General features: G+C 42.2%; 1 protein-coding gene across 1 annotated transcript in view; it reads left to right on the top strand.

The window, feature by feature from the left end:
- The window catches only part of TLL2 (tolloid like 2), an 83,144-nt gene that overhangs the window by 61,564 nt on the left and 7,786 nt on the right, over positions 1–13,794 (top strand). Inside the window, exons 11-16 of the mRNA XM_021548141.3 lie at positions 2,140–2,256; positions 5,621–5,766; positions 6,699–6,894; positions 10,150–10,275; positions 12,021–12,181; positions 13,537–13,717. Of these exons, the coding sequence (XP_021403816.1) occupies positions 2,140–2,256; positions 5,621–5,766; positions 6,699–6,894; positions 10,150–10,275; positions 12,021–12,181; positions 13,537–13,717 (927 nt within the window). The remainder of the gene's footprint in view (positions 1–2,139; positions 2,257–5,620; positions 5,767–6,698; positions 6,895–10,149; positions 10,276–12,020; positions 12,182–13,536; positions 13,718–13,794) is intronic.

Raw genomic sequence — 13,794 nt, 5'->3', positions numbered from 1 at the left:
CCTAAACTTGGTGTCCCAAACATGTAAAACATGGCACTGAAAACAGCCCCTTCTGCCTAAAAGGAAAGAAGCAATCAGGTTGGCTGTCTTCCCCAGCTGTGTTAGAGGTGCTGCAGCACAGGACTGGGCTAGTGGGCATTGGGTCAGAGGGTTTAGGGAGGCTTGGGTGCTCTCCTTGGCCCCACTGGACATCCTAGCCCTGGTTCCAGGTGAGGTGCTGAGGCTGAAGCCATACTGCTTCCAAGGTTTCAGTAGGCATACTTTTCAGGGCAGTTGGCAGCTAGTTTTACTGTTTACTGCCTATTTTGGGGTTGGCAGCATATACTATACTGCTGTTCTCTGCTGCATATGTGTCAGGTAACATTGCTCCAGCAGCTGCAACTTAGGTCCTTGTTATTTTTTTTTTTTTTTCTACTGAGTAATTTAAAGGTACTTCAGAAGCCAAGCACCTCCCTGTCCCCCTAGTGCAGGTGGACTTGGGAGTGTTTCCATCTGGAAGGAGACGCTGCATGAGTGGCCATGGTTCCCGCATGGGGCTGAGCCCATGAAATTAGGTCAGAAGAGGCAGACAGACGGCAATTCAGCAGGGGGTGAGGAGGGGGATTAGTGTGAATTGTGAAAGCACGGGCTTCTTGTGGAGAGAAAAAATACATGTGTGCTGCATATTTTCCCAGGGAAGTGTGTGAAAACCCAGCCTTTAAATGGTGTATAACTTTTTATGAATGGACCCTTTATCGCACTCTGAGGAGCTTGCTCATTCTCGTTCCTCATCTGTGTTTCCTCTTCTTGACACCCTTGTTAAACTCCAACTCTAAATCCAGGAGGAAGTTGCTCAGTGACCCTAGAGGAAGAAGCTTTGCAGTGCTGATCCTGTTTTTAGCATCCCCTTTGAGAGTGGAGATGGGGGATGCTATTGATATGCTGCAGGGCTGTCACACTGCCCCAGCAGCACTGGGCAGGTTAGGGGCACAACAGTAGCTGACTGAAGCTGGGTCCAAGATAATATTTGGATGGGTGACTCTGCAAGAAGAAAAAGCTGGTAGTGAAACTGTCATTCCCAGCCAATTAATGTGAAATACAATGATGTCTTGAAGGTAAGGCATTAACCAGGTTTTTACCCAGTGGAAGTTGTTCAAAAGATGCCTTTGCCTGGTGTTGGAAGGCCAGGGTCCTTATCACTGCTGTCCTCAATAAATTCAACCTGAAGAACTGCTCTTCGCCTCTGTCAGATTGTGACTGGGATTCAGTTGGATAGGGTGCCAAGACCATGTTGAATTCAGTGTATAGCCCTGCTGGTGTCAGCTGAAGTAAAAAGCCATGTTTGCTTCGTGCAAGCTCCTGACTCAAGTGCAGGTCCCTGCCTATCAGTGCATACCTGGTGCTTGCTCTATTTCTGTGAGGAGCTTCTGGCCTTAATAGAGGAGCACTAAATTGGGGTTGTTGAGGTTGTCCAGCTGCAAATGCCATCTGCAGCTGTTCTGTTTCAGGATTCATTCCTACTGGCAAAATCTGGGAATTTACCAGTGCTAGTACATGTCAGAGAGCTCAAAGCTAGAGGCAGTCATGGAGCAAAATAGCTCCTGGTCTCTTTGTCTTGAAAGAAATTAAACTATTGCAGAAGCTTAACTGGGATTTGCTGAACAGAGAATGAGAAGTGATTTTTTTTTCTCATCAGCATGGCCATGTCCTGCTCTTGGTTTGACTTGGAGTATTTGCTCCTGAGTACAAAGTGCTGAAGGAGTTTTCAAGGTTTAGCACGTAGAAAGGACATTCCCTAATGCCACATCTCTAGAAGGACAGGGGGATGCTCCCCACCATGGTAGCTCATTTGCTCAGTAACATGATCAAGACAAGAGCCCTTTTGAATTTACAAGGGCAATAGAGACTTCATCCATAACTGGATTCTGCTCCCTGCTGAAGAGAACTTAATTCACTTAATTATGTAAAAGAATATGAATTAATGAAGGGGGAGACACAGAAACTTATTCAAAAACACAACTGATGGGAGTGAAAGGGTGTTTAAACAAGCACACTCCTTTACCAAAGACTCTTTGCTTCTCAGAGTCACAGGTGCCCGTTATGCTGTGCTGTCCCTCAGGAGATTGTAGAGATCTTTATTGTCGCTTTCCTGCCTTCTAGGTAGATTTTGTGGTGACAAGATTCCTGACCCAGTAATCTCCACGGACAGCAGGCTGTGGATCGAGTTCCGGAGCAGCAGTAACATCCTGGGCAAAGGCTTCTTTGTGGTCTATGAAGGTACAACCCTTAGCCAGAAGTCTGCAGTGTACAGAGCAGATGGAGCAGGATGCAGGGGTTTTATGGGATCAGCAGAAGTTTAGCTGCACTGGGGTTAGATACAGCTATGCCCTTGTTTTTGTGGGGATTGGCAGATTTTGCGGCTTGCTTCAGTAGACAAGGCATGGATTTTCCAACTAGTTTATCACATTTTGGGGGGCACAGCAAGATGGAAACACAAAGCAATAGCTTCCATACTTAGGCCAGGTTTTGTTTGGTCTAACCAGCCCCTGCAAGCAACCATGTGTAGAGCAAGAGTTTCTTTCAGTGTTTTAACAGGCAAAGTTCTGTTTGGGATCATACATTTTATATCATTTAATACAGATTATATTGGAGTGTTTTTGTTTGGTTGGTTGGGTTTTTTTTTTTCTCAAATTCAAATATTAGTCTTTCTTTTCTCCTTTGTATGTTTTACTTACAGAAATTTGGAAATTAGCATGTCAGATTTTCTAGAGGTCAGGTATTTTAGAAACTTGCATAGCAGTGAGATGATGAGACCACTTCAGAGGAGGAACAATACTGCCACAGTTATTAAAAATCAGTAACTTCCCTTTTCCATATATGCCTGGTGTTTTTTTGTAGTAATGATTCTAAAATGTATTAAAAGCCCCCATTGTTTTCTGGGCAGCAGGCATTTTTCTTAGAAATACCAGTGTTGTCAACAGTATTGAGGTTGACTGTATTGATACTGACATTGCGAAATCTTCTTTCTTCAGCAACAGGAACAAGCATAGTACTGGAAACCCAGTGCCCAAGTGTCCCATAAACTCATGAATAATGATACTAACAGAGGGAAGTGAAGCAAACATGGGACTGTTGGGGAAGTGCAAATAAAGCATATGAGGATTTCACAGCAGTTTGGGGCTAACAAATCTGTTTCACAGGAGAAATATCTGGTTTCTGCAGGAATTGTTGCCCCAGAGACAGAAGTAGCTTGGCTGATGTTGGGTTTTTTTAAACATCTTTCCTGAAAAGCAGCTGTTGCCTGGACCACGTGGTTTGTGACACCCCCTTTATGGTAGTTTGTTGGAATTAGAAGTGGCCAAATTAGCATGTATGGCATCATCCTTCATATTGCTAAATAGTATTGGGGAAAAAAAATTCTACATTGGCTGCATTCCAAAGTCACTTTGTAAAGTGACTTTGTTTTCCCTTGACAAATTCCCAATTTCCTGTTGATTAATAAATGGCCCCTAAAGATTCAGTAAATATGAGCTTTCTTCACTTGATTTTTGAAAAGAGCAACTGAAGGTAGAATGTGCATCTAGGAGTCAAACAAACTCCAAGTTCATATTTTCCTGCCTCTTCAAGAGTGGCTTTTTATATAACCCTTTCCTACAAGAAATTTCCCATTGTAAGACTGTGAAATCCATGTCTGTGCCTGAGAGCAAGCACAGAGTAAGACTGGTGTAAGCCAGCTTGTACTGCAGACACAGTGATGGCTCATTGCATATTCTTACCTCTTACAGCATGTAGAGAGTTTATCTATATGTCTCTCCATAATTTATTTGCTAAAATAGGAGATTTTCCAAACATCATCTTTAATCCCTATTTCCCTCTTAAGCAAGTTCTGATAATGTCTGGTATCTTTTGTCCTTTGGAAAGTGGTTTGCTCAGGTGTTTTCTGACTTCTGTGCTTAGGCAATAATGATAGCTTTTATCTCCAGGAGGAATTGCATATAAGTGTTTAATTTTCTATCGATTTTTGTCAAAAATCTTTCTCTGTTGCCATTAGTTGCTCTTTTTCTTTTGAACTCCTCCCTCAAATTTAGCGCTGCTGCTCTGTCTTCTGCTTTAGTGACAGTGCACATGAATGCTCATGCCTCTGAGCTTTTCTGGAAACTGTGGGTGAGGATTGATTTTTTGTTTTGGATTCCTCCAGGTCTTGGCCCTAAAGTTTTCAGAAGATGGGAGGAAAGTGGCAGAAGCATGCAGCCATGTGACAGTAGAATTACTTGATCCTAAATGACAGTTTATGTAGTGAAAGTGTCCTCTTAATTCAGTCATTCTGTTCCCTTTCTTTCATGAGATTTCAGATGGGAAGATGGTGGTGGTTTTGCCCTCCAGCACTGCTGTGGATGTGCCATCATTATCATCTTCTCAGGCTCTGTCCGTAAATGTCCTTTCCATTTTGCAGTAAGGCTCTTCCAAGTATAGTTGACGCTCAGCTGTATGTCAGTGTCAGCTTCTGTAGTGGATAGAGAAAATATTATTTGTTAGCTGTCAGTTTCATGGCTCTTAGGAAAAAAAGTTCTCTGCTCTTGAAGGCCTCTTTCTGTTGGGTGGGGAAGAGAGTTCTTTAAAGGGTCCTTCAGAGGTTTTCTCAAGCACCACTGGTAGCTCTGAATATGTGAACTCAAATTGCAATCTAAATTGTGCTCTGCAGGTGAATTTTTGGGTGTAACTTTTTGGTGCTGCTTTAGCACTGATTCTGTAAGAAAGAGGTTAGCTGCACTAATGAAGCAGTACTTTTAACAATAGCAGCTTACAATGCGAGACCAAGACAGGGTTACCCAGTGCAAGCAATCTGCAGGACACTGCCTGCAGACCAGTAGCGGGATTGCTAATGCAGTGCCTTGTGGGGAGAAGCCAAGGGCGAGGATGGTTGATATCTGACAGGTGTCATTGCTGTAGGATCTCTCTTGTACTTTCTGCTGGTGCTCCTTGTTTCCTTGACTTTAGGTACAGCCAAAACATTCATGTGTTTTGTAAATGTGTGTGTGGTGCATCATGGGTGACACAGGTTATAGCCTGTGATCTTACTTTCTCTTTTTATATACTTAGCTGCTGTTGTCTTCAAGATCTTTACTAGTTTTGTATTAAACTAGATTTCCATTAAATTTTCTATTTTGGTATTTAAACTTACTCTTATATTTGCCACTAAAACTTAATTTTTCATGCACAGCAGTCAGCCTGATGGTCTGATGGTGAACCGTTCAAGTTGTGCTTGTTAATATTGCCATCGTGTGGCTGGATTAGATTTGCAACTTCTCCTCTCCCCCACAGTCTCATCCCCAGCTTTTCTTGGTTCTTAGTGCTGGTAGCAGGTTTCAAGCAGATATGAAGGTGAGCAGGAGTATGAATAACACGAATGTATAAATATCTCTGTCCCGGTGAGCTCACCTTCTCACACATTAGGACAGCAAGATAGGAGACACTTATGAGACAAAATATTAGATTTGTAAAAATGTCTATGTCTTGTGTGTTGCCTTTGTATAGCAAGCAATACTGAAACAGATTTGAATGAGAAAGGTGCATATGGAGTGGGCTTTACCTAGAGAGAAACTTGCAGTCTCGTGGGTTTGCTGTTTCTTTTTTTATGAAGCTATTTGCGGTGGAGAAATACACAAAGATGCTGGCCAGATCCAATCTCCCAATTACCCAGATGACTACAGACCTTCCAAAGAGTGTATCTGGAAGATCACAGTTTCTGAGGGTTTTCACATAGGAATCACATTCCAAGCCTTTGAGGTGAGAAATGTCATTGCATATTATATTACAGATATTATTTTGCCTCTACAAACCCTTTAAAATGAAGAGGAAAGTAATAATAATAACAATAATAGTAAGAATAAAAAATGCTTTTGAATACTTTAGAGTACTATTTATTTTACCAGATGTTTGCTCAGAAATTTTGATTTTTGAATTTTCAAATATGCTGAGATTTCAAAAACTGTTACTCTAGAGTGAAGGAATTAGAAAGGACTCAAAATGTTGATGATGTTAGATAGGGACTCATGAGTCCTAAAATTTTCACTCTTGTCAAATGGAAGTAAATTATCACAATCCAGGCAAAAAACTCTTGGTGTCACTGGGACTTGTCAGGTTGCAGGATGTGACTCCCTAAAGAAACATAGTGTTCCCAGATGGCAGACAGACTTTGAAGAGGTCACAAAAAGTTTACTTCTGCTCATTATAGGATGTCTTACACTTTTAGCTACATGCCAGTTATCAGTCTCTGCTGATGTTAAGCCACAGACAGGAGTGGGCAGGACCTTGGTTGGTGCATAAATCTCATCTATCCCACAGGCTCCTGTGCCTGTGTATGCTCACCATGCGTGTCCTGTAAAGCGCTGACACCGCAACCTCCCCCTGGCTGTTCCTTGAACCTTTTTGTTTGGAGCTGTTTTGCACTGTTCTTACAGCTTCTCTTGCAAGAGCAGTTTGTAGATAGCCAGGGACTGGGTCTCACTGCAGGATAGCCACAAAGCAGTGGCAAAGCTGAGATGTGCCTAGGCTCAAATGCAATTTGAACTGCAGAAGAGCTCGCTGGCAGCCACAGCAAGGACTTAGTTGTAGCCAGTTGTCCAGGGAGCTGGTTTGTGGCCAAAATCTCACTGTGTAACCAGCCTGGCTGGAGGAGCTCATACTAGAGGTACAGACACACGTTTTTCCTGTTGCAGATTGAGTGGCACGATGCGTGCTCTTACGACTACCTGGAGATCCGAGATGGCCTCACTGAACAGAGCCCACTCATCGGCCACTTCTGTGGCTACGAGAAGCCAGAAGACATCAAGTCCAGTTCAAACAAAGTATGGATGAAGTTTGCATCTGATGCAACCATCAATAAAGCAGGCTTTGCAGCAAATTTCTTTAAAGGTATGTGATCTAATACCTCTCACAGTCAAAGCTGGGGACAATTCATCCCTTGAGCTACTGCCATCCACCAATCAATTAATTCTATCTATCAAGTCACACATTATAATTCTATCTACTTGTACTTACGATTTTTTTTAACAATTTGTTTGCAAATATTGAATTTATGTACAAATTGCTCTGAGACTGTAGAGGGGTTTGATGCTGAGGCAAAAACACCTCCTCCCTGATTAGGACAAAAATCAACTCTGCTGTGCTGGTGTCAGCATAAATGTTGCACAGCTGGATGGAATGTTACCTCCATTAAGCCACACCAGAGGACACTGACATTTTCAAAGAAGTACTAATACTGCACAAGGTGTGTTAAAAACAGCTCTCTGCTTAAGTTCTAGTCCAAAAGAAACCTTAGGAGAGAAGGTCAATCTAAATGCAAGTAGAGTCCCAGTAAGAGAATACTGAGACCTTTAGGAGACAAATGTGTTCCTAAACTGAGATTCTCTTCAGGAAGATGTGAGGCTATGATTTAAACTTTTTTTTTCTTTTTTTTAAGAGCTGTACCCTAGAAATAATCCTTTACCAGCATGCTGGTGACTTGATAGAGGCAAAAACAAAATATCTAACTGCTTGGGAAAATACCTATGGAGCTGCTGGGTGTCAGGCAGTCATGTTTATCTTAAGTTCAGTGGCACTTGTACAGACATAATAGTTGCAATGCCAATATTTGGATTGCATAAGTCTCTTATTTATTTCTACCTTAACTTTGTCTCATATTAAGAGTGTGATGGTCCATTTAGATTTCTCAAATTTTCAGGAGAATGTACTCTGTGGATTAAACTTTATTTCATGAACTTAAGACTTAAAACAAACAAACATGTCAGGGCTCAATCCCCTTGGCTCAGACTAGTCTATCCTATGAATTCACATATTCACCATTCAAGGCATAAGGTGTCATAATTTATAACCCATGATTCTTAAACCATGCACTTAAGTAGAAAAAAAAAAAATAAAAGGTAAATAAAATTTAATTCACAGGTTATATTCACCTGGAAATTTGAGAGGTCTTAATGGACTGTGACAAAGGGTGATTGCAAGATCACTGGCAAATACTGTCACATTTGATCTCATTCCCTGGACAGGTCTCACAGTACCTAGACTTTAAATTTCTCAGGTTCCATAAAGGCACAGAGAATACTTCTTCCTAAAGATATTTTGGCTCTTTCAGGAGTGAGCAGTGCAGGCTGACTGTGGCAGAGATGTCTTTCAAGATTAGCACTACATGGAGGCACAGCAAGTCATTCTCTAAAATCTGAGTTTCACCTACAAGTTTGTAGGGGAAGAAAGTTATACACCTAAACCTGAAGTGCTTTCTCTGTGATACAGATATTCAGAAATAAATTTGTTTCTTTTTTTTATTTAGTTTAAAAATGGGTAAACTTGAACACTAGTGCTATTGGAGACATGGGTATTTTCTGTGGAGTTTTTGGTGGCGGACTACATCTTTCAGTGTCTGCTTGGATTTCTTGTATTTGAACCAAGAACCATGTAGCTTGTGGATGGTTAGAGCATTTTTAAGTCCATGCCAGTAAATTCAGCTGAGGAGCAAAGTGGTTTTGCTTGAAGTAGTCATAGCTGCACAATTTCTAGCCAGCTTACATTTTTGGCAGAGCTGATGTCTGTGTGCAAAAAGCTGTGTAGACACATGTGCAGGCTACATGTGGAGTTTCAAGCTGGAATATGAAGACTGCAGTCTCTACCTCCATATCCAGGGGATTGTGAGACACTCCAAGAGCAAAGGGAGCAAATTAGATGGCTCAGCAGGCTTCAGACTGCTTCTCACAGCTGATTGAGCAATGGGTAAGCTTTGCCTTAATCAATAAGGAAAGGAATAGAGTTTCAATTAAATGTCTTACAACACTGAAAGAAAATAACTCAGCCTAAAAAATCAGAGTTAAGGATGGAATTGAATGCTATGCTTTGTAAGACCACACAATGGTAATATCTAAGTTTTCAGAGAAAATAAACCTGCAATCAGAGGGTAAACCATTGGTCCACACCCAAGAGGCATTGCCAGGAAGATATGGAGCACAATTACCTCATGTCCACACAGTCAGGTGTATCTCATTTGATATCTCCAGGATTATTCTGGTTAGTTTTCTTTGGCAACAAATTGTGTGTATCAATTAAGCCTATTTTTATATGTGTGTTACTTCATCTACCTGGAGCAGGGGAAGAATGAGAAGAAGCAGCAGGGTCATGTGCTGCCTGTGGCTCCCCAACCCCTCCTGCCTTTGCACACCCATGGCTTTGCTACAGGGCCTGAATGTAACTTGTAGGGGTACAAGGTAGAGGGAGAGGAGCTTGGAGTGAAGTTAAGCCAGGAAAGGGAAGCAGAAAGATGTTTTCTGGTTTTTGAACATATTTGTTTTCAGTTTTGGTTTCCTCATACCTAAACCAGCACTCAAATACTTATATTAATTGACAGTAAATTAAGTTAAATTCACCAAAATTGAGTCTGTTTGAACAGAACAGTAATTGGTGAATAATTTGTCTGCTCAACTCGGAACTTTCTTGCTGTTAGTCTTCCTGTTTTCTCCCTCATTCCAGGGGAGTGGTGGGCCAGGTAGGAATTTGGCTGCTAGCTGAGGCTAACCCACCACAGCCATGTTAATAAAACCATCTATTAAGTGATGCATGTGGAATCAGGGGTCAGGGTGAGAAGCCAGTCGCTATCTTTATATTAAAAGGTCAGTTCAGGTTGTTGAGATGTGATTGATGAACCTGACTTCAGAGACTAGGACAGCAAGAGTTCATGTGCCTGTGAAAAGGCAGAACTACTTGCATGTCCTGCCAGCTCCTTTGCAGCACTCTGTTCCATGGGGTATCACCTCCCTCAGCTCCATTCCTCTGTGGGCCATAATGGGCTGGTTCCTGGTAGCTCAAGGCATGAGGAATTTAAAACAAAACAAAAAAATGGCATGTGAGAACAAAAGGCAATGAAGTCTTTACAAAAGACAGTGTTTTCCTGCTTCCTGCTTGTGGCTGGAAAAGGCACTGTTGGCTCGTAGCAGTAATGGTAGTCCTTTATGGCTCCGGTGCTAGGAGTGTTTCAGCCCTTGTGAGCTTTGCTGCAGTGCCTGCTCCACAATCTTGGCTCAGCAGTCAGGGCTCTGTTCCTTCTGTCCAGAAGGGTTCCATGAGGAATATCAGGGTGTTTGGGTGGTCAGGAAAGTGCGACTTGCTCTGGTTTTCTCCTGACAGAGATGGATGAATGTTCCCTGCCCGACAATGGTGGGTGTGAGCAGCACTGTGAGAACACACTGGGCAGTTACAAATGCACCTGTGAGCCTGGCTACGAGCTGACAGCTGATAAAAAGAGCTGTGAAGGTAAGTAACCCACAGATTGAACCATCTGACTCTAGGAGAGGTACTACAGCTATAAATGGACTTGAACAGTCTTGGAAGTGATTTTCCTTGCCCCTGCAGCCTCTTTATTTCACTTCATTTTCCCCCAACTGTTTATTTTGGTTTTGTTAACATCTTCCATTGAAAAACAAGTTTTGGTTAAAAAAAACCCTGAAAATTCTCTGATTTATACTGCTGATCATCCCTAAAGCCAGTTGTCCTTCATGGCCAGAGATTGCAGTTCAGACCAGATCTCCCACAGCGCAACATAAGGGAAGTAGGCATTACAGCCTAACCATTGAGTGGCCCAAAAGTATTTAAATCTAATGCTGAATTTGTTTGTTTTTCATAAAGGAATTTACTTCATCTAAAAAAAAAAATCAATGTTTTGTCTGCATGCAAAACAGGCTTTTCCACACTGAAGGAGATTTTCCTCCCTTCCTCTTTTATGAAGAAAAAAACCCCATGTCTATAATAGAAGGTGTTTGTGTCAGCTTTCTAGAGAGTTAATCTCATGCGACAAGTGTTGCTTCTGCCAACAATACAGCTGTTGGTGTGCTGAGAATCCATCCATCGTTCTTGTCCCAAAACACTATCTGTAGGGACATTTAGGGAGCTCCAGATGCTATCAATGGTGCTCTCAACATCACCTGGTTTGCCCTGACTTCTGCTTTTGTGAAACTGTTTGGGTAAGAGTGCTATCAACTTGGTGAGGGCAGTCAGGTGTGTGCAAAAGGCTTTTGAAAGCTTTTTCTTTTTCCCATAATTTCTTGCAATTTTAGCAAGCCAGGTGCTAAGTTGCTATAACTTGACAGGGGCTTTTTCTGAACTTCACTCTCAACCTCCTATTTTAATTTCATTGTGGGCAAACCAGAAAGGATAGTATTTGAAACTGTAGCAATGTACATCAGAGTAAGTTGTGCTTTTTTTTCTCCAAAACCACTTGCTTGCTACTCTATTTATATTGAAGCTGCTCCCTTTGATTAGGGTAGTCCTCTTAATACAAAATGATGCTGGGATCAAGACACAGAAAGCTTTCATCCCTGTGGGTTTTGAAGATGTGGGCTATATCTCATTGTTCTCAAGAAACAGCAAGAAAAAAACGCTTTGTTGCAAATAGAATTTTGCAGTGAATTGAGGTTTACTCCTTTGAGGTAATAACCTTGCCCTCCCACAGGAGGATGAAGCTGAGATGTCTTAAATTTTTAAAGGAAATGGGATAATACAGCTAGGTCTTGACTTTGCCTTCAGCTTTCCCTAGAAAAGATGCAGTCCATATAAAATAGATAAACCACTGAAGAGTTGACAGGAATGTTTTCCCTATGATTCCATTATCTTGTAATTATTCCATTACTGATGAACTTAAAATAGTAAGGTTTGTAGCACTGAGTGTAGGTGAGTTTACCAAGCTGGACTTCACAACTGTGTTGTGCGTGTCAAGTCAACTGATTCACAGTAAGCCCAAGTATAGAGATTAAAAAGGAAATTAAGTTTTACATGGTGGCTCTCAGGGCCATAACCTCATTGGGTGTGTTTGACTAGTGATTTACTGCAGGTGAAGTTTCTGTCTTCTTCACACTTCCCAGCATTTTAAGCCTGTTCTGGAGGCTGGGATTTGAAATGTGACACCAGCCAGGATCTGGTTCATTTGCTAGTTAACACTGTGGCCCAGTCTGTGTATCTGAACAGAACCAAGTAAAACTTGTGTTCATTTATTGCCTCTCCAGCTGCCTGTGGGGGCTTCATCACCAAGCTCAATGGGACCATTACTAGCCCTGGATGGCCCAAGGAATATCCTACTAACAAAAACTGCGTCTGGCAGGTGGTAGCTCCAGCCCAGTACCGGATCTCTCTGCAGTTCGAAGTGTTTGAGCTGGAAGGCAATGATGTACGTAACCAGTCCCTGCATCTCAGAGGTGGGACTACTGGCTAAATCAGAACTGGATAAATCCTTGGGGTACAAGAAGAGGAGGCTCTGTCTTACTGGTGGAGCTTCTTGTTGTTTTCCCACCATCAGTGTAATTACACCAATAACAGTGACTGTTCTCCTTGAAGTCTGCATTTGCTTTCTCTATGGAGTGGAAGGATTAAAGGTGTTCTGTTGTAAGTGGGTGCAATGGTTTAACCCAGTCTGGCAACTAAGCACCACACAACTGCTCACTCACTTCCCCCAGTAGAATAGGGGAGAGAATCAGAAAGATAAAAGTGAGAGAAACTCATGGGTTGAGATAAAGACAGTTTAATAGATAAAGCAAAAGCCATGCATGCAAGCAGAGAAAATTGAGGAATTAGTTCACTACTTCCAGAACAGACAGGTGTTCAGCCATCTCCAGGAGAGCTGGGCTCCACCACATATAGTAGTTACCTGGGAAGACAAACAATGTCACTCCAAATGTCTCCCCTTCCTCCTTCTTCCCTCTACTCGCCCCCACTTTATATACTGGGTATGATGTCCTGTGGTATGAAATATCCATTTGGTCAGTGCGGATCAGCTGTCCAGGCTGTGTCCCCTCCCAAATCCCTGAGCACCCCCAACCTCCTCACTGGTGGAACAGTACAAGAAGCAAAAGAAGGTCTTGACTCTGTGTAACTCCTGCTCAGCAGTAACAAAACGTCTTGATATTATCAAGCCTTTTCTCAGCACAAATCCAAAACACAGCCCAGTACCAGTCACCATGAAGAAAATTTAATCTACCCCAGCCAAAACCAGCACAATGGGCTTCTTTTCTCTGCTAGTTTTGCATAATTGTAGGTATTTTCCATCCCTAATAGGTGTCCTGCCTGCCACCTCCCCAGTGCTGCTTTTGCAGGAAAATAGTTGGAAATGAACAATGAAGTGGAGTTCTTCAATGGTAAAGGAAATAACAGTAGAAGAGTCTGTTCTCTCCCATGCATGGTGAAGTTTGAACAGAGCATTCAGGTCTGAGTTTCCCTACTGTAAATGGGAGCAGTGGCACTTTCATAATTCAGGAGGCTGCTAAATTTCATTCAACACTGTCAGGTTCTTGGATAAGGTGGAAATAATTACTTTTGCTAAATGCAGTAAACCTTCACTATTCTGAAAAACACACTCATCCTTTAAGATCAGGGCAGCAGGTGAAGAGGTGAGAAAACTGACAGAGGAGATTTTTGGGCAAGTTAGGAGTGCATTTGAGTGCTGTTTTTGTTCCTTCTCTGTCCCCTTCCTCTGAAATGCTCCGTTCCAAGGCCATAGAACTGAGAAATCTCTTCCTCTCTTGGCAGGTCTGTAAGTATGACTATGTTGAGGTTCGTAGTGAGCTGGCTTCTGATTCCAAGCTACATGGCAAATTTTGTGGCTCAGAGAAGCCTGAGGTAATCACGTCCTACGGCAACAACATGAGACTGGAGTTCAAATCCGACAATACTGTCTCCAAGAAAGGCTTTAAAGTTCACTACTTCTCTGGTATGTGACTGTATTCTTTCACTTGCTTAGCTGTCTCCTCTGACTGAACCTCTTGGTTTTGGTGAACTTTCTTCACC

Source organism: Lonchura striata, chromosome 7 (genome assembly GCF_046129695.1).
Source record: "Lonchura striata isolate bLonStr1 chromosome 7, bLonStr1.mat, whole genome shotgun sequence".
Lineage (NCBI taxonomy): Eukaryota > Metazoa > Chordata > Aves > Passeriformes > Estrildidae > Lonchura > Lonchura striata.
The sequence above is the reverse complement of the archived record's forward strand: the minus strand, read 5'-3'. Positions and strand labels throughout refer to the sequence as shown.